The 25,539-nt window shown below is 47.4% G+C and overlaps 1 protein-coding gene across 5 annotated transcripts in view; it reads right to left on the bottom strand.

Annotated features, from left to right (window-relative positions):
- The window catches only part of KDM6B (lysine demethylase 6B), a 950,060-nt gene that overhangs the window by 74,905 nt on the left and 849,616 nt on the right, over positions 1-25,539 (bottom strand). For all 5 annotated transcript variants that reach the window (XM_085639043.1, XM_085639042.1, XM_085639045.1 and 2 more), the window contains 3 exons: positions 15,016-15,080; positions 8,077-8,148; positions 7,383-7,531 (listed from right to left, as the gene is read on the bottom strand). In XM_085639043.1, the coding sequence (XP_085495169.1) occupies positions 7,383-7,531; positions 8,077-8,148; positions 15,016-15,080 (286 nt within the window). The remainder of the gene's footprint in view (positions 1-7,382; positions 7,532-8,076; positions 8,149-15,015; positions 15,081-25,539) is intronic.

Genomic DNA, 25,539 nt, shown 5'->3' with positions numbered 1-25,539 from the left:
GGTCAAGAATTATGCACATGTCACGCAGTCCTCTGTGCTGTGGTCCTTAGGGAGGCCTCTGTGCGCAATTGTGGTGGCACTTGGGTCAGAATCTAAAGGGGATACATCCTCCATGCCCCCTTCTCATTCTCTGACCAAATGGTCTTGTTGCGTCCGTTTCTCTTCCAGGGGATCCTCATCAATAGTCATAAGTACTAGAATATTCCCGCCCATGCGCCGGACCCCGGAAACACAATCATATATGTGACAAACACACATGTATGTATGTATGTATATATATATATATATATATAAAATAAAAAAGCAAATGCAGCCTTTCATAACTAGAGCTGAATAATGCTGTAAGGACTCCCCTGTATATCATAAACAATACGTTAAAAAGCAGGGGAAAACAACAGCAAAGCATGTTTGAAAACTATTTTAATGCTTAGCACTTGGCACAATCTCTCAGATAGGACTGAAAGCATGGACAGCTCACAGGCTGCATTGCAGAAAAACATAGCCTAGAAAGGCTGAAAAGCTAACTCATAGCAACATAGAAATAAACTGGCACCGTGCCTTTAAGGCAGCCATTACCCCTAGCTTCCCATCATGCCTCAGGGGTGATAGTTAGGTCAATTGTTCTTTCCGGCTCCTTCAGGCAGGACCCTTCTTTCTGATTTTAGTCAGAAATAATCTTGTTTTCTGCCAAAATTTATCTTACTTCGACGTTTTTCAACTTGTCAAGTAAGGTGCTGTCTTTTTCTGACAGATTTTAGCATTTTTTGCACTCCAAAATGCCATCTCTTTTTAACCCCTGCCATTCTTGTGGAAAAAAGTCCAGGTCAGACTCTGATGCAGTCTGCATTCTTTGTCTACCTAAGGACCATGTCCCCAAGACTTGCCCTCATTGCCAGTCTTTATCCAACAGAACTCTAAAAGACAGAGAGCGTATCTGTCTTTATGGACTGGCAGAAAAGGATAAATCATCTTCCAGAGGCTGGTCACCGGTGAGAAAGGGCTCTAAGAGGGCCAGATCTTCTTCTAGAAGCAAGATTCCTCGCTCTTCCTCTTCAGCGTCTGGCTCGGCGCTGAAAACACTACCACCGGTGGGACATACATCCAAGAAAAGACCTTCGACGGTGAGCTCGCCGTCGAGAGAACGCCGACATACAGGTGCGTCACTTCATTCGCCAAAGAGTCGTGAGCCTCCGCCGTCGTCAACCCGGCGTTGAGGATCAGAAGCCCTCCGACGTGGTCATCTCGACAATCGGCATTGAGGTGCGAGAGTCCTCCGCCGTCGTCAACCCGGCGACGATCGGCATCGAGGATCAGAAGCCCTCTGCCGTCGTCAACCCGGCGACGAGGATCGGAAGCCCTTCGCCATCGTCAACCCGGCGATGATCGGCGTAGAGGCGCAGAAGTACTCAGACGTCATCTACAAGGCATTAAACGTCGAAGAACAGAGTCGACGTCGAAATCTGTTCTAACACCTGGCCGAAAATCGGCGTTGAGAAAGAGGTCTAGGTCGGCGTCGAGAAGGGCTCCGTCAGCGCAGGTCATACGCTAGACGTCGAGGCCCACATCAGTGAGGTCTGGAGAAGGTTCGGTAGTTTTAGTGACAGAATCAGTGTCACGGCACTCATCCTCTCATTCCTCGAGAAGCCCTGTTCACTTATCTCCAAGATGGCTTCTTCCCATCCATCACTGGAGTAAGAATCCAGCAGGGGCATCTCGACGAGAGGAGGAATACACTAGTCCGATCCACAGATCTCCTCTGCAAAGAATGGTGCAAGAAGTGGATAGATCTCCTTCAGTCAGACGAAAAGACCGTAATGGCAGATCGCGAGAGCGCAGACCTTCTGCTTCCCATCACAAAAGGAGAAGGTCTCCTAAATGGTCTTCCTCCTCCACCCGCTCCTCTAACCGAGTCTATTCACCCCCCCTATCGGATAGCCCTCAATGAAGAGTGTCTCCTGTAGATGATATAAATACGTACCATGAGGTGCTTCAGAGGGGGGCTCAGAAGCTGAACATTGAGATGTCGACTCCTCAGGTTGCAACAACGGTGTTCTTTGAGACACTACATCAGAGATCTGCGTCTCGACCGTTGCTTCCTCTGGTTCCTGGGCTTCTGGAACCAGTGATGGACATTTTTCTAGCTCCCTCTACAATTAAAGCCGCACCGGCTAGAATTCAGAAGAAATACAAGCCGGCTGAAACAGACCCTGTATTCTTGAAATCAGATCCGCCTGCGGACTCCGTTATCGTCGCGGCGGCAAGAAAAACACATGCAGTGACTGCACCCCGGACAAAGAAAGTAGGTCCCAAGACTCTTGGGGACGGAAGGTTTGTGGGTCTGCAGCATCATCGCTAAAAGTGTCTAGCGCAGCAGCCTTATTAGGCCGCTACGACAGAGCCTCATGGGACTCCTTGGACCGTTTCAAGGAAAAGCTGCCAAAGGAAGATCAAAGGGATTTTGAGGAGGTTATCAAGGAAGGATCCCTTGTAGCCAACCAAGTGATTAGCACAGCAGCGGATGGTGCTACGCTGTCGGCACATTCTTATGCGCATGAGATCTGCGCTAGGAGGTCTGCCTGGTTAAGACTACAGCTCTTAAGCCTGACGCACAACAGAGGATCCTTAACCTCCCTTTTTCAGGCTCCTCCCTGTTTAGCACCCATACTGATGAGGAGATGGCTAGGATGAAACCGGAGTTAGACACTCTCAAAGCGGTGGGATTAGACAAGAAAAAATAGTTCAAGCGGAGATACAAACCCAACCAGCGCAAGGGCTACCAACAGAGGGTTCAAACCCCTCAGTGGTCCCAAAATAAAAATCAAGGAAAGTCACAGTTCCAAAGCCGTAGTCAAACAGAGGCAGAGGAGGTCATCAGCAGCAGTCCTCTACCACGGCTAGATCAGCAGGGAAGCAATGAGCAAGAGCTTCCTCTGGCACCGTTGCCCACTCCAGTTGGAGGAAGTGTGTCACATTATCTGAGAGAGTGGTGCAGCATAACTAAAGATCGTTGGGTGCTCAGTATACTAAGCAAAGGATACGCACTACGTTTTCGTGTGTCTCCAAAGGACATTCCTCCAAAAAGATCTCGTCCTCACCAGCTAAAGTTACTTCGAAAGGAAGTGGTAACCCTTCTACGAACAAAGGCCATAGAAGAGGTTCCTCCTGCTCAGCGCGGGAAGGGAGTTTATTCTAGGTATTTTCTTGTGCCAAAAAGAGATCAAGAGCACAAATTCAGACCAATCCTGGACCCTCGATCGCTGAACAAAGTCATCTTGGAAGGAGAAGTTTCGCATGTTGGCGCTTCATCAAATATGTCCACATCTACAGACAGGAGATTGGATGTGTTCGATGGACCTCCAAGATGCGTACTTCCACATACCTATCGTTCCACGTCATCGCAAATACCTACGATTCGTGGTCGGCAGCAAACACTACCAGTTCAAGGTCTTGCCCTTCAGGCTGAAATCTGCCCCACGAGTTTTTACAAAGTGCATGGCGGTGGTGGCGGCAGCCCTACACAGAAAGGGTCTGTTTGTTTACCCTTAGACGATTGGCTCCTGAAAGGGCCATCCACTCAACAAGTAAGGAGCGATTTTCAAATCTGTCTGAATCTACTCCACAGGTTGGGTCTTCATGAGAAAATGGAAAAAAAAAAAAAAAAAAAAAAAAAAAAAAAAAAAAAAAAAAATCGGTTCACCGGCTCCACTCTGGATACAAGCATAGGAAGAGCGTTTCCTTCGGAGGAGAGACTTTCTTCAATGCAGCAGAAATGCGAGGCTCTTCTCTGGGCAGCTCGTCCAACAGTCCGGCAAGTGGCATCTCTACTAGGATCGATGGCCTCTTGCATATTTCTCATTCCCAACGCCAGGCTGAGAATGAGACCTTTGCAACAGGACCTAGAGGACAGGTGGGACCAAGCATCAAGTCACTGGGAAGACCGAATTGTGCTTTCACAAGCAGCAAAGTCGTCCCTATGGTGGACTCGACCAAAGAACCTCTTGGTGGGAGTCCCCTTCCATCAACCAGTTCCGACACAATCCTTGGTAACGGATGCATCTCTACAAGGATGGGGGGCACACATGGATTGCCTACAGATGCAGGGATGGTGGTCCATCAAGGAGCAGTCCTACCATATAAACATGTTGGAGCTGCGAGCAGTCCATCTAGCTCTGAAAGCTTTTCAGCCCTCAATCTCGTCAAACTCGATCCTGATCCAAACAGACAACACGACCACCATGTATTACCTCAACAAACAGGGTGGTACGCGGCCTCGCCCGCTCTCCCTGGAAGCTCAAACGATATGGCACTGGCTTCTAGCCCGAGGCCTCTCTATCACAGCGGTGCACCTTCCAGGGGAGCAAAACGAGCGGGCAGACGCACTCAGTCGGCACTTCGAAGATCAGCCAGACTGGGTGCTAATCGACGAGGTAGTGGCAGATATTTTCCATCAGTGGGGGCAACCTTCCATAGATTTGTTTGCAGACTACCAAAACAAAAAATGCCATGCCTTCGCCTCCAGGTTCCACTGTCCAGGGACGAGGGGGAATGCGGTTTTGATGGATTGGTCCGGAATATTTGCATACGCCTTTCCTCCCCTGTCTCTAATCCCGAAGGTGGTGTCCAAACTCATCCGATCCAACATGACAATGATCTTCATAGCTCTGGACTGGCCTCGTCAGTGGTGGTACCCAGACCTGTTACAGTTGTCGGTGTGCCCCCACCAGAGGCTACCTTACAGATCGGACCTGCTGACCAAGATGGACGGGCAAATTCTCCATCCCAACCTTCCCTCACTGAAATTGGCAGCATGGCTCCTGAGGTCCTACAATATGGACACTTGAATCTACCGCAGGACTGTATGCACATCCTAAAAGAGACAAAGAGACCTTCCACGAGGGCGTCATACTCTTAAGTGGAAGAGATTCTACTTGTGGTGCACACGTAATCATTTTAATCCTACTACAGGGCAGGAGGAGGTATTTCTTCCTTACCTCTTTTACTTAGCCAAAGCAGGTTTAAAGTATTCCTCGATCAGAGTACACTTGGCGGCCATTAATGCCTACAGAAAGTCTCCCAACCAGCCTTCCTTTTTTCAACTACAGGTGGTTAAGGATTTCCTACAGGGGTTGAAGAAGGTGTATCCCCCTGTTCGGCCTCCTTGGGAGTTTAATCTAGTCCTTTCTAGATTGATGGGTCCTCCTTTTGAGCCCATCCATAAGGCCACGTTGCAGCATTTGACATGGAAGACTGCTTTCCTAGGGGCGATAACATCAGCACTCCCAGAGTAAGTGAGATCCAAGCGCTGTGTGCCAAAGAGCCATATACTATTTTTCACCACAACAGGGTAGTGTTAAGGACTCACCCTGCTTTTTTGCCAAAAGTTGTATCTGATTTTCATGTTAACCAATCAATCTCCCTACCATCTTTTTTTCACAATCCTGCTACTCCTGCCGAGAAGTCTCTCCACTCCTTAGACCTTAAGAGAGTGCTCAAGTTCTATTTGGAGGGAACGAAGGGCATAAGGAAATCAGATCAATTGTTTTTAAATTATGGTTCCATGAGGACAGGCTTTCCAGCTTCCAAAAGGTCCATTTCGAGATGGATAGTATCCTGTATAAAATTGGCTTACCAGTTGGCAAATAAATATTGTTGTCACCTAAAGCACACTCCACTAGGGGGAAAGTGGCTACAATAGCTTTCTTGCATGATGTTCCAATGACAGATTTGCAAGGCAGCAACCTCGAGATCGGTACACACTTTCACAAGGCATTGTCTTGAATCCGATTCCAGAGCGGATACTCAAGTAGGCCAAGCCTCCTTGAGGAATCTATTCAGATAATAAGATATCTGGGTTTTCAAGTTTGGTTATCTGAGCTTGATTATTAATTACTTTTCCCTTTGCCCGCAGGTGGAAGAGGTGAGGCTCGCCATTCTATTCTAGTGCTTATGACTATTGATGAGGATCCCCTGGAGAGAAGGATTAGTTACTTACCTGTAATCCTAGTTCTCTTCCAGGGGTATCCTCATCAAAGTCATAAGCAACCCTCCCGCCTCCCCGGGCAAAGGAACCTTGTTTTTAAGGAATTGTCAACTCTTTGTGTCATGGCTTTTAAGTCACCACAAAGAACAACTGACCTAACTGTCACCCCTGAGGCATGATGGGAAGCTAGGGGTCATGGCTGCCTTAAAGGCACGGTGCCAGTTTATTTCTATGTTGCTATGAGTTAGCTTTTCAGCCTTTCTAGGCTATGTTTTTCTGCAATGCAGCCTGTGAGCTGTCAATGCTTTCAGTCCTATCTGAGAGATTGTGCCAAGTGCTAAGCATTAAACTAGTTTTCAAACATGCTTTGCTGTTTTTCCCTGGTTTTTAATTTATTGTTTGATATACAGGGGAGTCCTTACAGCATTATTCAGCTCTAGTTATGAAAGGCTGCATTTGTTTTTTTATTATATACATGTATATATATATGGAGATACATATGTTTGTCACATATAAGATTGTGTTTCCGAGGTCCCGCGTATGGGTGGGAATATTCTAGTGCTTATGACTTTGATGAGGATACCCCTGGAAGAGAACTAGGATTACAGGTATGTAACTAATCCTTTTTCACCTGTGTCACGCAGTGGTTTTCTTTTTCTCAGTGTTTTTTCTGTTTTCTACATCATGTCAGTCGCCAATCATGTTCCCTCCATGGTGAGGCTACATGGAAAAAAGATTTTTGCTTCTTGCAATTCATTCTTCCTCGACTCCAGAACTCTCACCATGGCTTCCAGACCCAACGGTTTAAAAAACGGAATCTGAAGACGGTGACTGCGTCAAGGGATTTCCCTGGGCATACGACTTGACTTCCTCAAGGAGGGGTTTAAACCCATGTGGTTGATGAAGCCCACGAGGAAAACAAACCAGCATTGGCATAGCCAATAGGTCTCGCCTTTGGGACCTTATAAGTGTTTAGCCATGCAACAGTTGTATAACTAAATACTTATAAGGTCCCAAAAGCGAGACCTATTGGCTATGCCAAGCGGCCGTGCAAGTGATCGCGATTGTGATCAAACATCAAAGCGGCCGTGCGGCCGCGAAAGTGAGAGTAATCGCGGAAAAGCGCAGCGTGCGCGCCCACGCTCATACACTGTAGCTCTAGGCTGGCCTGGTAGCACTTTTTGGAGCCCTCTCAGTAAGTCTCGCCAGACCAGCGCATGCGCTGGGTCAGGCGAGACCTAAAAAAAGGGAGAAGAGACACTTCAAGGAGACTTTTCGGATCCATCCACTAGCTGGTCGAATAACGCACAGCATGTGAATCCAGATAAAATGAACACTGCAAAACCACATATCCCTCATGGTCCATAGTGGACTGCCACTTTTTATTTCTGTAGCTACTTACCTGGGGTTCGGCTCCCAGGCACCTTCATGTAGAGTTGAACAGTGTTCATGCCTAGGATGCTATGCCCAACATGGCTGAGCATGTTTCCATTTGAGGAAACTCTCATGAAGGCCGGCAGCTTCAGCAGCTCCTGCAGCTGGGGTTTCCAACTAAGGATGTAAAATCAAAGATAATTAGGTCCTTTCAGGGTACATCAGAATTAATTCAAAACCAGAGGGCCATCTTATGATTGGCTTGCCTAAAAGTAGGGGTTACTAATGAATCGCCCTTCCCTTCTTAGTATGAAATAACCACCACCAAACATGATCTTCCTAATTGAGATCCACCTTTTGCATGGCCTACATGTATGACCTCACCGTATTCCGTTCTTTCCCCCACTTCCCAACATGAATTGCATTTGTCTATACCAGTTTAAAACTTTGTTCTCCAAGCGACTTGCAATATACCCTCCGTTTCTATGGTTTGACAACCACATTGTACTTCTCTCCAGCCACTATCAATAACTATTCAGCCATGCTACAGAAGTGTTCTCTAGTATTTAAATAGCTCCATATATCTTTTTCTCAAACTGGGCATGCCCACATCAGAAATCTTCTGTTCCTTCCTTACATTTAGAAAACGTAAGGTGGAAGGGTAGGGTTTCATCTCCCAACCTACCTGAAATGTTAAATTTGATGGCAAATTAATGACTCACCATTTGGGATCTGACAGATCGATGTTGGTTCCAAACTTGATGATATGTGGGTTCTTGACATCCACAACGATGCTAAAGGAGGAGTAGGAAGGGGATTAGACTGAATGAAGCCAGATATATATTAAATAGTTATTTTTTCTAAACTATAACTAATGACCCCCTGCCTTCACAAAATTGACCACTACCAAATTACTGTGCAGCCAAGGCACCTTACGGAAAGTGAATTTTTTCCAGCTGAAAACAACAGTTTCAGATTAGATCAGAGAACTACACACAAGAGTCATGGTGCAAGCAAGGAAACTGGCTCCTTTGAATGCTATGGTGGTAATACAATAGAGCAATTATAAGGGTTCACTGGACCCCTCTGGGCTTGGGTGCCACTGCACCCATGGTAGCTATGCCCCCTTGCCAAACTTCGTATAGACGCCTCAGAAAATGGCATAACGAAAAGTTTCTTACCTGTCGGTGTAGTTTTGCAGCTTGAAGATCTTTCTGGATTCACTATGCTGTGCATTATTCCGCGATCTTGTGGTTGGGTCCGGATTCGTAGTCTTTTCTTTGTTTTTTTGTTTTTTTTGTAGCCCAGGTGGGCGTCGACGTCCACCATTTGGTGCACCTCCCGTGACGTCGTCGTGCTTCCTGCGGAAGTCCCACCTTTGGGGCGCCATCTTCGGGTTCTTTTTTCCCTTTTTTTTTTTTTTTTTTTTTAACCCTAGGCGATTGATTAAACCTTTTGTCCATATTTCTGTACGTTTCCACTTCTTTGATCCTATCCATTTCACCCCCTCTTCCTCCAGCCTCATCTTCCTGGCGGAGGTGGGTGGGTTCGCTAGTGAATCCAGAAAGATCTTCAAGCTGCAAAACTACACCGACAGGTAAGAAACTTTTCGTTTTGCAGCGTGAATCTTTCTGGATTCACTATGCTGTGCATAGATTTTGTAGCGGTTTTCCTACTTTTGTGGTGGCTGGGTGGAAGATGATCGCTGGTCGTTGAAAATGTGTTGTAGCACCTTCTGTCCGACCTGTGCTTCCTTATTCATTTGAATGTCCACGCAGTAGTGCTTTGTGAACGTGTGCACAGATGCCCAAGTTGCTGCGAGACAAATGTCTTGGATGGGCGTGTTTGCCAGGAAGGCAACTGTGGCTCCCTTCTTCCTTGTGGAGTGAGCTTGGGGCCCCTCCGTTAGCTCCTGTCCAGCCTGTTTGTGACAGAATTGGATAGTGAGGGCAATCCACCTAGCGATGGTGCCCTTGGTGACTGGTCTACCCATGAAGCTAGTAGCAAAGGACACAAACAGCTGCTTCGACTTCCTGAGTTCCTTGGTTCTTTCAATGTAGTGCATCACCGCTCTTCTGGCATCGAGGGTGTGCAGGGCCTTTTCTGCGTTTGTAGTCGGGTTTTGGAAGAAACTCGGTATCTGGATACTCTGATTCATGTGGAACGCCGACACTACCTTGGGCATGAAGTGTGGGTCCGTCCTCAGGACTACCCTGTCTTTGTGAATTTGAATGTAGGGCTCCTGCAGCGTTAGTGCTTGAAGCTCACTCACCCTGCGTAGTGAGGTTATGGCCACTAGAAAGGCAGTTTTCATCGTCAACATTTGTAGAGTGGCCTTGTGAATGGGTTCAAACGGCGCCTTCATGAGCTCCGTCAGAACCACGTTTAAATTCCATGCCGGCGGCGGCAACCTTTTCGGGGGTGCCATTCTTTTGGCTCCCTCCATGAATCTCTTCACCACCTGCGAGGTGAAGAAGCTTCCACCCTTCTCACCTCTGGTGTAGGCAACGATCGCTGCTAGGTGTACCCTTAGGGAGCTCGAGCAGAGGTTACTCTTTAGAAGGTGTGTGAGGTACCTCAGCACAGTTGAGTCTCTTGTCATTCTGTTTTGCAGGCCCTTTTTCCTGCACCACACCGTGAATCTCTTCCACTTTGCGCTGTAGCACTTTCTTGTAGTAGGTTTCCTTGCCTCCCGTAGCACTCGCATAGTGCTCTGAGGTAACCTTAGGTGTGCGAACTCTAGGTCTTCAGGAGCCATGCTGCTAGGTTGAGTGTCTCTGGCTCTGGGTGCAGGACCTCCCCGTTTTGCATTGAGAGCAGGTCTTTTCTCCTCTCGAACCTGTACGGTTTGCCTTGCGCCATTTCTTGAATCTGTGAGAACCATGTCTGCCTCGCCCACTGTGGAGCCACCAGGATCAGAGTCATGTTGCTGGTTCTGCACTTGTCGAGCACTCTGTGCAACAGGGGTATCGGTGGAAAGGCGTAGGCAAATGTCCTCCACCAGCTTATCCATAGGGCATTTCCCTTGGATTGCTGATCTGGTTGCCTGGACGCGAAGCTTCGGCATTTTGCATTGTGGCGTGTTGCAAATAGGTCTATTGTGGGAGTCCCCCATCTCTGGAAGATTTTCTCCGTTTCCTGGCCATTGAGCTCCCACTCGTGTGATGCTGAGGTCTGTCTGCTTAGCCAGTCTGCCTCCACATTGTCCTTCCCTGGTAGGTGAATTGCCAGTAGATCAATTTTGAGAGGTATGGCCCATCTCCAAATTTCCTGAGCTAGGGATGAGAGGGGAAACGACTGTGTCCCCACTTGTTTGTTGATGTAGAACATCGCCGTGGTGTTGTCTGTCTGTACCAACACCCTCTGGCCGAACAGGTGTCTCTGGAATGCCTTCAGGGCTAACAGTATCGTTTTCAACTCGAGGTAGTTGATGTGGCGGACCGCGTCTTCTGGGGCCCATAGACCCCTCACTCTGAGGTTGTCCATGTGCGCTCCCCATCCCTTCTGCGATGCGTCCGTGGTAATGGTCATTGTTGGGCTTGGTGGTGTCAGGCTTCTCCCCGTTGTTATGTTGTCTCTGTTCCACCAAGTTATCTCCTCCTGCACTGCGTGCGTAACAACCACTAGATCCTCCCAACTTCCGTTCGCTTGTGACCATTGCTGTTGCAGCCATTCCTGGAATGGTCTCATGTGCAGGCGTACATTCGGCACCAGCTGGATACAGGACGCCATCATCCCCATCATCTTGCTCACCGCCCTCACTGTCAGAGCTCGCCCCTTCTGGTAGAGCTGCGTCTCCTTCAGTAGAGCATCTGTCCTCCTGTCGCTGGGCACTACTGTACTGTTGAGGGAGTTGATCTTTGCCCCCAGGAAAATCTTTACCTGTTCCGGTTCCAGCGATGATTTTCCCCAGTGGATGGAAAATCCCAGACTTGTGAGGGTGTCTGTTACGCGTTTTGCGTGCCTCTCGCACTTCTCGCGTGAGCTTGCCTTGACCAGCCAGTCGTCCAAGTAGGGGTATACGTGTATTCCCTGCTTTCGTAGGTGTGCCGCTACCGCCGACAGGCATTTCGTAAAGACCCTTGGCGCAGATTTTAATCCGAAGGCCAGGGTTGTGAACTGGTAGTGTTCCTGTTCGATGTTGAATCTTAGAAGGCCCTTGTGCCTTCTGTTTATTGGGATGTGAAGGTAGGCATCCTTGAGGTCCACGGTGACCATGAAGTCCCCTTCTCTTATCTGTGGCAGTACCTCCTGCAGTGAAGTCATTTTGAACCTTTGCGTTCTGATGAACTTGTTTAGGTAACGGAGGTCCAGTATGGGTCTGAGGTCTCCGTCTACCTTCGGCACCACGAAGTAGTTTGAGTAGACCCCTTTGTTGCGTTCCCTGAACGGCACCGTCTCTATGGCTCCCTTTTGTAGGAGTTTCCGCGTTTCTTCTCTGAGTATTGCCAGTTCTTGGGCCGATCTCTGCCTTCCCTTCGGCTTCCTGTTTGGAGGTCTTTTCTCCAAGTCTACGCAGTATCCGTACTGCACGATGTTCCGTATCCACTTGTCTGTGGTTATACGCCGCCACTCCTGAAGGTAGAACCTCAGCCTTCCGCCTACCGGTGACGTATGCTCGTAGGCTCTTGAATTTTCTCTTCCCCCTGATGACACTTTTTTGCGCCTCACCCTTGGGGACCTTACGAGGGTAGGCGTCTTCTTGCGTGCTGAGTCACTTCGAGGAGGGCTGATCGCCCCCTCTCCTCCTTTGGCCACGTCCGTTCCCTCTCCCGCGAAAGGACTGGCCCCGAGGTTGATATTGCCAGTTTTGCTTCTGCTGACTTTGTCCGTGACCTTCGCCCTGCTGACCTTGCTGGAACGCCTGGTGCGACGTCCCCTGTTGGCTTCCACCCCTACCGTAGGGTCTCCTCGAGGGATTTCCTCGTCTCATTCCCCTCAGCTGTAGGGCCCCCATGGACCTCGCTGTCTCGTTTTCCTTCTTGAGCTGGGTGAGCTTTTCGTCCACCGTTGCTCCGAACAGTGTCTCTCCGTTGAAGGGGGTGCCAAGGATGTTGTTCTGCACTTCCGGTTTGAATCCCGAGATTCTTAGCCATGCATGCCTCCTCTCTGTGACCCCTATGGCCATGAGTCTTGCTGAAGTCTCTGCCCCATCCAACGCCGTCTTTATACAGGAGTTGGCGATGTTCTTGCCTTCATCCACCAGGTGAGAGGCTCTCTGGCGGTATTCTTCGGGGAGGTGCTTTACTAGCTCCCCCATCTCATCCCAGTGTTGGTATTGGTGTCTATTGAGGAGTGCATTCGAATTCGCCATGCGCCAGTGCATTGCGGCGTTCCTCTCGACCTTTCTGCCTGTGAGGTCGATCCTCCTGCTCTCCTTATCCGGAGGTGGCCCCGAAGTTGCTGGAACGTTGGCCCTTCTCCTGGCCGTGGAGGCTATGATGGAGTCTGCGGTGACGCTACCCTTGATGTAAGGCGGGTCCAGGGAGGAGTGCTTATATTTCTTCTCTGTCCTGGGCGTGATCGACCGGCAGGTGGCAGGCTCCTTGAAGGCTTCTCTCCCCTGGTTCATCACGCTTTGTAGCATGGGGAGGAACTGACTCCTAGTCTGGATGGGGAGCAGTGTTTCGACGAGAAAATCGGCTTTCGGCCTCTCCTCGTCGAGTTTGACGCCGAAGGCCATTGCTGCGCTCTTCACCACCATATTGTATACCCCGATGTCGTCGGGTGGCGAAGGCCTCGAGGGGTACGTGTCCACGGCCTCCTCCGGGTTTTCGGTGTCGAGATCGTGCCATTCGACGTCGTTGCTGGTAGATGCCGCCGATTCGTAGAACGACTGTTGGTCTTCTTCCTCGGCTTCTTCCTCATAATAGGGCTCCTCTTCTTCCTCGAGATCCCTTGTCAGCCCTTCGGCGTCGAACTCGCCTTCGACCTCGATGACGTCCGCCGATGAAACCGTTGGAATCTTGAATTCCTTCATCCTGGCGTCGAACTCCTTCTTCCTTTGAAGGATGTTCTCCATTTCGGCCTCGAGCCGCCTCTTCTTTTTCTCCATTTCGGAGATGCTTTCGGCGTCGACCGCGGGTCTCTTCGATGAAACTTGCGTCGACGTCGAACGTTCTTTCTGCGTCGATCGGCCAGTTTCATGGGACGATTTCGACGACCCTTGCCTTTCGGCGTCTTTCTGCCCCAGGGAGTCCTTTTGTAAGGATCCGCTTGGCCTTTTGTCCGAAGTTCCCCCTTTGGACGTCGAAGTTTTCGGCGCCGGGGCTCCCTTCGTGGACCTTGACTCAGTTTTTCTCGAGTCACCCTCGTGTTTTCGAGGTGTCTTTTGATTTGCGCTCGACGATTCTCTTACCTCGTCTTCTTTTTTCTTGTCGGTCTCTACGACCGTGAAGTTTTCGGCTGTCTCGGCGACGTTGTCCTCGTCGTCCGTGTCGAGGCCCAGCTCGTAGAGTGTCGGGGGTTTCCCTTTGCCATCCATGTTGGCGTTGGCTCTTCTCTGCCTCTCTCTCACTCTGAGTGTCTTCGGCGCGAAGGCTGAGCAGGCGTTGCAGTCGATACTCCGGTGATCCACCGGTAGGCAGAGGTTGCAAACCGGATGCTGGTCTTTCTGCGCGAACTTGTGGTGGCAGTTTGGGCAGAACTTGAATGGCGTCTTGTCCATTTCGCTCAGGGTCTCTGAGCGTGCATTCTCCAAGGCTGTCGAAGAAAAAAGGTTCGCTGGTCCTCTTTCTTCGCGCTCCTGATGAAATCTGTTCTATTCCTGATGTCTTCTCTTGATTCTATCGATGAAACTCGCTTTTCTTCCTTCTTCCTCCGAGTGAATTTCTGGAGCTTCCCGATGACGATCCAGACCCAACGGCGGAAAAAAGAATCTGAAGATGGCGCCCCAAAGGTGGGACTTCCGCAGGAAGCACGACGACGTCACGGGAGGTGCACCAAATGGTGGACGTCGACGCCCACCTGGGCTACAAAAAAAAAAAAAAAAAAACAAAGAAAAGACTACGAATCCGGACCCAACCACAAGATCGCGGAATAATGCACAGCATAGTGAATCCAGAAAGATTCACGCTGCAAAACTTAGGTTTCCGCAGCTCCAGGCTGAAAAATAAAACCAATCCCTCATCTTACACATTATACTTGCTCAGGAATCCGACAACCGAGATATACCTCAAGTTACACAGATCTTACAAGCTAAGGCTTCAGAACAAAGCTATCCTTCAGGCAACAAACATATCCAAGAAGTTTAAATTGTAACATAGCAGAAAAACTTACAAAGCCCTGCAGGCTTTAACCTCATGGTAAATCCCTGCAAGATGAAGACATAAGGGATTGCCTTCAGGAAAGACATACCTTAATGGCTCAGTCTGCAGAACTATTCCCCGAATTCCACTAATCATACAGGCTTTGACTTCACACAGCAAAGCAATACCCAAATTTAGTAACATAGTATCACTGCAATCAGGCTCACATAAAGGCTGCTAATATAGTCAATGGGGTGCTCAGGTTACTAGAGTTTTTCCAGACAGTGACCAGGTAAACACAGGGCATTGTGACCAAAATGCACGGCTGGAGCCACTCTATCAGAAGTGGAAGTATGCTTCAAAAGATCTTCTGTTCATAATACCGATTATTCACTAAACAAAAGTAGGTTTTACCTAGGATTAGGGGCCGATTTGCTGTCAGGCTTAATGAGCTCCTCATCCTCGCCGTCCTTTTCATCCTGTAAATGAAGGTGGCAGAGTTTTTTATAACAGCTGAGAGCGAGGACACAAACGTGTATTCAAAAGATAAACTATCAAACAGTAGATGCATATTAAGTGCACTGACACAATCCACTGAATTAGAAGCAGTGGTTGGGGTACTTGACCCATACATCAGAGAGGCAGTAACACAAGCTTCTCTTACAGACAACCGCTACATAACTGGAAGCAAACACTGAAAGATTCCTTGACACACAGATAAAACCTTATAAAAACACCACCAGAAAGGTTGTGGTTTGATGTCACTGCACACTGTATAGTTCCCACACAATAGGTGCTTATCCCAGGGACAACCGTCCAGAATTCCTCAACAGCTACACATAACACAACAGGAGGGAGAAACACTCTTATAGTAATGTTTAGATAAAAAAGTCTAATAGAGACCACAATTAAAGCCTGAAATACCAGATGAGAGTCAATATCAGAGTTACATAGATTTCTAATCAATGGATATAGACTTCACAAGACGCATGTAGTTAAGAAGATCATTCTTTATTTCTTTGCTTCAACTTTAAAAGCATGGACAAGGACACAGCCAACGCATTTCATCCCGAAGCACTGGGATTTCTTCAGGGCACAAATGACAAAGGTGTATAATGAGCCAATACAATGAATTCTATTGCGAGTATTTCCTCCCCGTTGTTAATCAATATACATTCCATACAACATGCAAATGAGGCAGAAGTATTTTAGCTGTAAAGTTCATGAGGTTAGGATTACATCTCAGATTCCCTGCATAGACTAAACATGTTGGTTGGTTGAAGCAAAGCAATAAATAATTAACTTCACGCATCTTGTGAAGTCTATATCCATTGATTAGAAGGAATATGCTACTTACCAGTATGCATCTGTTCTTGGCATGTAGAGCTGCAGATCTATACAATGTGCATAGCTCGCCATCTGGTGTTGGGCCCGGATGTTTGCAGTTTGTTTTTCCTCTTGGAAAGTCTTTGGAAGTCACGAGGTCGGTGACTCCTCCTTTGGTTCGTATTGTGCATGGGCTTCGGCTCCATCCTCAGATTGTTTTTCGCCAGCAGGGAAAGATGGAGCGTAGTAATAACAGTAAAGAAACCCATGTGTGTTGTATCTAAATAAGATAGACTGGAACGGATACAGGTAGCCGGGGAGGCGGGTGGGCGTGTATAGATCTGCAGCTCTACATGCCAAGAACAGATGCATACTGATAAGCAGCATATTCCGTTTGAGGCATATGAGCTGCAGATTATACACTGTGCATAGACTATATAGCAGTACCCAACCCTAGCGGCGACCACCGGCATCCGTTGCAGTTGTTTGGAACAGTGTTTTTAGTACAGCCTGGCCCACACTAGCTTGTTGCTTGGTTTGCACATCTACACAGTAATGTTTTGTGAAAGTTGGCGGTGTTGACCATGTCGCTGCTTTGCAGATGTCATCTAGTGGTATGTTTCCTAGAAAAGCCATAGAAGCCCCCATCTTCCTTGTAGAGTGGGCTTTAGGGGGAACAGATAGCGTTTGTTTTGCTTTGTGGTAGCAAATCTGTATGCATTTTACAATCCACCTAGCTATCCCCGATTTAGAAATAGGGTTGCCTTTATGCGGTGGAGAGAAAGAAACAAATAGCTGTTTGGACTTTCTGAAAGGTTGTGTTCTTTGGATGTAGTAAAGTAAAGCTCTTTTAACATCCAGTGTGTGTAAAGCCCTTTCCGCAACGGTTTGAGGTTGTGAGAAAAAGACTGGTAATTCTACCGACTGGTTTAGATGAAAGGGAGAAATGACTTTGGGTAGAAATTTTGGGTTGGTGCGGAGTACCACCTTGTTATGATGCATTTGAAGAAAAGGTTCCTGTATGGTGAGTGCCTGTATTTCACTAACCCTTCTATGGGAAGTGATGGCCACTAGGAATGCTGTTTTCCATGTGAGAAACTGGAGCTCACATTTATGTAATGGTTCGAAAGGGGGTCCCATTAGCCTTGTGAGAACTATATTCAGGTTCCAGACAGGTGAGGGTGGTACTCTGGGTGGAATTACTCTTTTGAGGCCTTCCATAAAGGCTTTAATGGCAGGCACCCTGAAAAGTGACAGGTGCTGCCTGTTCTGTAAGTAAGCAGCAATCGCTGCGAGGTGTAACCGAATGGATGTATATGCTAGGTTACACCTTAGGAGATGGAGCAAGTAACATAGAATATGCTGTATGGACACATTTAGAGGATCGATTGTGTTGTTGTGGCAGTAAACAACAAATCTTTTCCACTTTGCAGCATAGCATGCCCTAGTAGTAGGGCGTCTCGCTTCCCTGATAATATGCATGCAATCAGGGGGAAGGTTAAGGTATCCGAATTCTAGGACCTCAGGAGCCAGATCGCAAGGTTGAGCTGAGCTGGGTCCGGGTGCCTGATCTCTCCATGGTTCTGGGTTAGGAGGCATGGTGAGAGGTGTAGCTTTTGGTGTGGTACTACCGAGAGTTCCAGCAGTGTGGTGTACCGCGGTTGTCTGGCCCATGTTGGAGCTACTAGGATCAGTGTTAGGGAATGTTGTTGTAGCTTTCGCACCACTAATGGAATCAGTGGGAGAGGTGGAAAGGCGTATGCAAATTTGTTTGACCAGTTCATCAATATCGCATTGCCTTTGGACAATGCGAGTGGATACCTGGCGGCGAAGCTTGTGCATTTTTTGTTTTCGTGGGTGGCGAATAGATCTATGTGTGGATGCCCCCACTTCTGAAAGAACGGATGAAGAACCTGTGGGTGAAGTTCCCATTCGTGAATCTGTTGCGTTTGTCTGCTGAGCAGATCTGCCACGGTGTTTTGGACTCCTGGGACATGTTGGGCCAGGAGAAAGATTTTCTGTGGAATTGCCCATCTCCATATGCTCTGTGCTAATTGAGAGAGCTGTGGAGAGTGTGTGCCCCCCTGTTTTTTAATGTAGTACATGGCAGTCATGTTGTCTGTGCGAATGAGGACTGCCTTGCCTGCAATCTGCGTCTGGAAGGATTTTAGGGCTAGGAAGATTGCTAGTAACTCCAGATGGTTGATGTGGAGTAACTCAAAAAACACAACCGTTCAAGGGGGAGGGTTCAAGGGACAAATTTAAAGACCACTAAGGATTGAATCCCCTACAAAGCACTGTATAAACCAAGAAATCCTAGGGTCTAATCACAAGTTAATAGTACAAGTGAGCCAAACTTTCACAAAGAATGAAGAAAAAAAGAAAAAAGGAAAATGTGTGGAAACAGAGTAATGTATGCACTAGAGGGGTTTAGCTAAGGGCAGATCCCTTAAAGGACGAAATCCCTCACTCACCAATGGTGACATGCTTCATCATAGGTGAAACCGCTGATGGTGAACCAACTGTACCTACCTGACACTGGGGGACCCCTGAGTCCATGCCCGGAATTTCAACTCTGCCAGTCGAGTACTTACCCTTAAACCGCTAACTTCATTTTCCTCATAGGGTAACATTGACTGGCTTTTTCTTCAAAAATCTAAGTGTGAACTTTTCAAAACTACAAAAATTCACCAAAAATCAGCCAAGTGACAAAAACGAATTTACTCACCTGCTCCTAGGTGAGCTCCCAGTGCTGGATCTTGGTGCCCAGCCCTGACCCTGAAAAGTGTTCACAACTATACTTACCTCTAACTCCTTTTTCTCCCATAGGAAACCATTGTCTGCTTTTCTGTGAAATTTCTTCTAAGTGTCTATTTTTGCAAATTTGAAATATTCTTTTAAAATCGTACCATTTCTGTAAACGAAATTACTTACCTGTTTTTGATAAGGACCCCAGTCCTGGGTCTAGGTACCCAGTCCTGGATTACTAAAGTAACGATAAAGTACTCTACCTGCAATTTGAATTTCTTGCCATAGAGATCCATTGAATGTTTTCTTTGAAATATTTTCTAAGGGCTAACTTTTGAAATAGCTAAATATTATTTAAAAATCATTACAGTTATTAAGTCGACTTTCCTCACTTGATTCTGAATACTGACCCAAGGCTGGTTCTAGGAGCCAGACCTGGAATTCCAAAAGTAATCTGAAAAGTAATTTATTACAAATAACCTGAATTTACCATTGAGCTCAATGCATTGTTATGTTTAGGAAATAGGATTATTTATTGCAACCAACTGTGACTGTTTACACAAATTTATTGCTTTAGACTAAAGTATTTATATGCAACCTCTCATTCTGAGAAAGTATATTTTGACCCCCTTTGTGGTTCTAAAAATAAAACAAGCATATATTTTATATATATAAACCATTGGCCTAGAGTTCAGTTATTGAGTGTGTGAAACCATTTGCTGACTGAGTGTGTACAATAAATGCTTTACACTGTCCTCTGGTACTGCCTTACTGCTCGACCAAGCTACCACTTTTGAGAGTAAGGTCATACCTGACTTTGCCCTCTACCAGCCTCTGGGGGACTGTGGATTCTGTACACCCTGTACCTATTAGGGAACAGTATATACAGAGCCACTTTCTCACATTGGTGGATCAGCGGTGGGATACAAACTTGCATTTGTTGGACTACTTAGTTACCATCTGATCACACGACAGAACTCTTAAAAATTGCCTTTAGAATTCTGATTGGTTTTTCCAAAATTACTAAAAGTCTTGCTAGGGCCTTGCTTAAGTCCCATTAGAATTTTAGAAAAATAAAGGTCACTATAGTCAGGGTAGAGGGTTAGAACTGTCAGGTTAGAATGTCTCAAACAAACCCAGCTATTAGTGATAATAACATGGACCTGGTGGAGGAGCTCGACCTCACACCTTACTTACACTTGTCTTTCAAGGAATTGAGGTCCTTATGTAAACTCAAAAATTTACAAATGGGTCAGCATCCACCCAAACAAGGGCTCCAGGAGCTCCTGGCTGAGTATGCTAAAGACCACCCATCTGAACATGGTGATGGCCAGTCAGATGAGGAAAGGGAAACAGGGGAGGTGGACAGCAACCTCCCCATACTATTCCCTAGGGAGGAGATGGCACCCATACCCTCCAACTCAAGACATAGCATCTGGGCACCTAGAGACCACACAGGTGGCTCTGGTCCCAGAGACAACACTGGGGGACCCCCCAGTGAAGAGGACAGCCTTGTGAGGCTGGCCAGAAGAATAGATCTAGAGTCCAGACTCCTGGCCCTAGAAAAGGAAAGGAGAGAGATGGGTTTAGCACCCATCAATGGTGGCAGCAATAATAAAAACAAGGATAGGGAGGAAACTTCTGACCCTAAAATCCCCAAAGGGATTGTCCCTAAATTTGAGGAAGGTGATGATATCACCAAATGGTTCACAGCCTTTGAGAGGGCTTGTGATATCAGGAAAGTAAAGAAACCTCTCTGGGGGGCACTCCTGTGGGAACTGTTCTCTGGTAACTGCAGGGACAGGCTTCTGACTCTCTCTGGGCCAGAAGCAGGATCCTATGACCTCATGAAGAAAGCTCTGATTGAGGGATTTGGATTCACCACTGAGGAGTATAGAATTAGATTCAGGGGGGCTCACAAAACCCAGACCCAGTCCTGGATTGATTTTGTAGATTTCTCAGTGAAGACACTGGATGGTTGGTTAGCTGGACATGGTGTGCAGGATTTTACTGGATTGTACAATTTATTCATGAAGGAACATATTTTGAGTAACTGCACAAATGAAAAGTTGCATCAGCATTTGGTAGACCTAGGTCTAAAATCCCCCCAAAGAATTGGGAAAAAAAGCAGACCACTGGGTCAAGACTAGGGTGACTAGGACGTTCACTGGGAGGGACCAGAACCAAGGGGTCCCAAAACCTCCCCAGAAGAAAGAGTGAACCCCTTGTGGATAAAAGAAAGGAGTCCCAGGTAGCCCCCCAAAAACCTGACCAGGAGGGTGGGCCCAAAGACACCTCACAAACTAAACCAGGGTACCAAGGTAAGAATTGGGATGCCAACAGAATATGGTGTTTCAACTGTCAGAAGGCTGGACAAGGCTGGACTGAGAAAGTATATTTTGACCCCCTTTGTGGTTCTAAAAATAAAACAAGCATATATTTTATATATATAAACCATTGGCCTAGAGTTCAGTTATTGGGTGTGTGAAACCATTTGCTGGCTGAGTGTGTACAATAAATGCTTTACACTGTCCTCTGGTACTGCCTTACTGCTCGACCAAGCTACCACTTTTGAGAGTAAGGTCATACCTGACTTTGACCTCTACCAGCCTCTGGGGGACTGTGGACTCTGTACACCCTGTACCTATTAGGGAACAGTATATACAGAGCCACTTTCTCACAATAGGGACTCTCCTCCCAAAGGAAAAACCTAGTTCCTTTGAGGGCTACAACCCCCTCACTGTGAGGGAGGAGCTCAGGGATGTTTTAGTGGAATGTATTGGGTAACCTAAACCCACCTATGAGGAGTGTAATGTGTGAGTGAGGACGCAGCGCAAATGATAATAAAGTGTGTGTGAGATGTTAAAACTGACTACTGAGCAGAAAAACAATTTTAATCTATATCTGCCTAGTGTCAGGATTAAAAAAGCAGTACACAAACGGCATGGATATCAGCCGCTCAAGTGTAATGACAATTGGTCGACATGTTTCAGCCGTATCAGGCTTTCATCAGGACCTACGCAAAGATTGCTGCTGCTCAAAAAAAGTGAGAAAATTATAATAAATGACTTCAAAGGATATCAAGAACCAAACTCTGGTCTCTTAGTGAGTAGATTTCTTCAAACCCGCTATTGCTGGGTATGAAACCTCACCTACGCCTGGCAACCGCTCAGGAAGGGAGGACCGCTCTGTCCGTCGGTACTTCTTGGCAGAGAGAGCCTGCTGCCGGATGTGGAGTAACTTCTGTTGCGGAGTCCACGTGCCCTGTACTGTGAGATGTAACAGATGAGCTCCCCAGCCGGAGAGCGATGCGTCTGTTAGTATTATTTGTGGAACCGGGTCCAGGAACGGTCGACCTCTGGAAAGGTTTGTGGTGTTCCACCACTGCAGAGAGCGATGGGTGCGACCGTCTACCAACACCAGATCTGTCAGTTGCCCCTGGGCCTGGTTCCACTGGCGTGCCAAACACTCTTGGAGTGGACGCATCTGGAGTCTTGCATGGGGCACTATGAAGATGCAAGAGGCCATCATCCCTATCAGTTGCATAAACACTTTTGCTGGGAGAGAGTGTTGAATTATGAATTTGTGACGCAGAGCCTGTATGTTTGTAATCCTGGCAGGATTGGGATAGGCTATGACTTTTGAGGTGTCTATGGTAGCACCGAGGTATTGTTTTGTGTGTGATGGTATTAGGTGGGACTTTAGGTGGTTCACCGTGAAACCTAGCTGAAGTAGTTGGATCGCAGCGGCGGTATGTTGCACACATTGTTCGTAGGACGTGGCTTTTATTAGCCAGTCGTCCACATACGGGAAGACGTGAATGTGCTGTCTTCTGAGGTGTGCAGCCACTACCGCTAGGCACTTGGTGAATACCCTTGGTGCTGTTACCCCGAACGGGAGCACCTTGAACTGGTAGTGTTGCCCGTCCACCACAAATCTGAGGTACTTTCTGTGAGACTGGTGTACTGGGATGTGAAAGTACGCGTCTTTCAAATCCAGAGTGGTGAGAAAATCGCTCTGGGAGAGGAGTGGAAGAACCTGTTGAAGGGTTACCATGTGAAAATGGTCTGAATGTGTGTAAGTGTTTAGAGGTCTGAGATCTAGGATAGGTCGTAGAATCTCGTCTCTCTTTGGAATCAGAAAGTTCAAGGAGTAGACCCCTAAATTTGTTGATTTATGGGGACCGGCTCTATGGCTTCTTTTTGCAGGAGGGAGATCACCTCCTGTTTTAGTAACGTAGTATGTTCTTGAGACATAGGGCGTTGCCTGGGTGGAATGTTTGGGGGGGGGGGGTAGATGTTAGTTCTAGGCAATACCCTGAACGAATAATTTGTGTCACCCATCTGTCTGAGGTGATTGTCTCCCAGGCGTGAAGGAAATGTTGTATTCTGCCCCCGACTGGAGTGGAATGGTCTGGAGGGAGCAGGGGAAAGTCATTAGGCAGGAGGGGTGGCAGAGCGGGCGGTATTTGTCTTGCCTCGGTCCTTATTATTATTGCCTCTGTATCCGCCTCTTTGATAACCCTTTGTGAAGGTAGATTGAGGAGGGGATTTGTAGGACATGGATGCATTATCCGAGGAGTAGCCTCTGCCCGTGCCCCGAAAGGAAGAGCGGCGGAAAGAGCGCCTAGGAGTATGTGACTGCAGGGCTCCCATGGATTTCGCCTTGTCAGTATCTTTCTTCATCTTTGAGGGCTTCATCAACTTTGGGGCCAAATAGATGATCTTGGTCGAATGGGTGGTTTAATATAGAGGCTTGTACCTCCGGTTTAAAACCTGAAACTGTGAGCCAGGCATGGCGACGGAGAAGGACACTGGTGTTTATGGCCCTGGAGGCTGTATCTGCTGCATCTAGGGCACAGCGTATAGAGGTATTAGTTATTGTTTTTCCCTCTTGAATCAATTCATTAGCCCTAGTCTTGTACTTTTCAGGGAGATGGTGCATGATGGTCTCTAGCTCATCATAATGCGCCCTGTCGTATTGGGCCAGCAGCTCTTGCGTATTGGCGATACGCCATATATTGGCGGCTTGTGACGCAGTGTGCTACCCTGACGCGTCTAGGAGCTTGGACTCTTTGTCAGGTGGTGGTGCTTCGCCTGACGCCTGAGAATTTGAGCGCTTCCTAGCTGTAGATACCACTAGGGAATCCAATGGTGCAGGGCCTTTAATGTATGAAGGGTCTGTGGGGGCGGCTTTGTATTTTTTCTCTATACGGGGGTTTAGGACCCTGGCCCTGACTGGGTCTTTAAAAACTTCAGGTGCATGATTAATTACTCCCTTTAACATAGGTAGAATGGCAGTAGACCCATGTGCATCGTCGAAGGTGTCTAGGAGAAAATCTTCCTCCACTGCGTCGGTATGTAACTCCACCCCGTGGTAGTGTGCCGCCCTTTGTAACAAGTGGTGAAAACCTAAGGAATCTTCAGGTGGGGATGGCCTAGATGGGTCAAGGTCATCCTGTGGGACATCTGGGATGTCCGGATTGTTATAATCGTCCCATGGGTCTGGAGATCCAGTAGGGGTGGGGTCTTGTGGCACATCTGCTGGATCATAATAAGGGTCTCCCAAATCGTATGGGACAGGAGACAAGGTGGGGGAACGATGAGGTGGAGGGGGTGGAGGTGGGGAGGGTGGAGGAGGTGGGGAAGGCACCCTGAAAGGAGAGGTAGCAATGTCTTTTCTCTTTGGAGGTGGAGGTGGAGTTGGTTTGTCCAAGTATCTCTTTTTTGAAGACAATGTCAAGTGTACAGTTTTTGGATCCTTGGTGAGTGTCTTTTGCAGAGGATCCGGTGTGAAAAGTTCTTGCGACACTGGTTGTTCTCCAGTATTTGGGGTGTCTTTCATAGATTCACATGCTTGAATATTCCCCGTCGTCGAAGTGGGAGTCCCACGGTATATATAAAAAGCAGTAAGTATCATGTATATATATATACATACATAATCACATAAGAGTATATACATACCCAATAAACTTTATATATATATAGTTCAAATAACATATCAAGTTAAAATACCATAGGATAGCATTGAGACACAAGAAAGCATTGAGAAAAAGAATCACTTTACTGACATATCACTGTCATTTTATAGTCCAAACTCCAGCCAATCAGGCGCTAGCACCCTCTAGAACCTTCTCCTCAGAGGCTCAGACCCTCAGCTTTTCTACCGCACGTCGTGTGAAGGGAGTCTCCCTGAGCTCTGCTCAGTTCTTGATCTGGTTTGAGGTGTTTTGTCTCTCATCATGTCTACAAGTAAGAAATCTCTTCTCCGTCCATGTTCATCTTGCGGAAAGTCAAGACTTTTCTCTGAGGATCCCCATGAGAAATGTATTTATTGTCTGTATCCTGATCATAACGTGGCCAACTGTAAGATTTGCAGAACCTTCTCTCAAAAAACTTTGAAAGATAGAGAAGGTCGCCTTTTAATATGGCTTCAAAAACTAAAGGAGACAGATAACCCCCTTTCTGAGGTGGAGAGTGTAGCCTCTATCAAGACAGGAGTCTCTTCAAAGCGTGGAAGTGTCCAGGACTTGCCATCTCCTTTTCTAAAAAAGAAGAGACTTCATCTTGAGGAAGTGTCTACAGGCCAAGTCTCTGTTACAACGCCAGCGCCCCCGAGACTTAGCTCTCAGGCGTCTATGACTCCGTCACTACATGTTTCCAGTCAGAAACGTTCAAAACCGTCGACGGGCCCGTCGACGGCTCCTCCGTCGACGAGATCGGCTACTTCATCAGCCTCGTCGACGACGGTATCGAGCAGATATCCTTAGTCGACGACGATTACTTCGTCGACGTCTTCACCGTCGACGGTAGTATGTGTTTCCCTGAGAACTATCTCGTCGACGATACCACTCAACTCTTCGTC

Source organism: Triturus cristatus, chromosome 12 (genome assembly GCF_964204655.1).
Source record: "Triturus cristatus chromosome 12, aTriCri1.1, whole genome shotgun sequence".
NCBI lineage: Eukaryota > Metazoa > Chordata > Amphibia > Caudata > Salamandridae > Triturus > Triturus cristatus.
The sequence above is the reverse complement of the archived record's forward strand: the minus strand, read 5'-3'. Positions and strand labels throughout refer to the sequence as shown.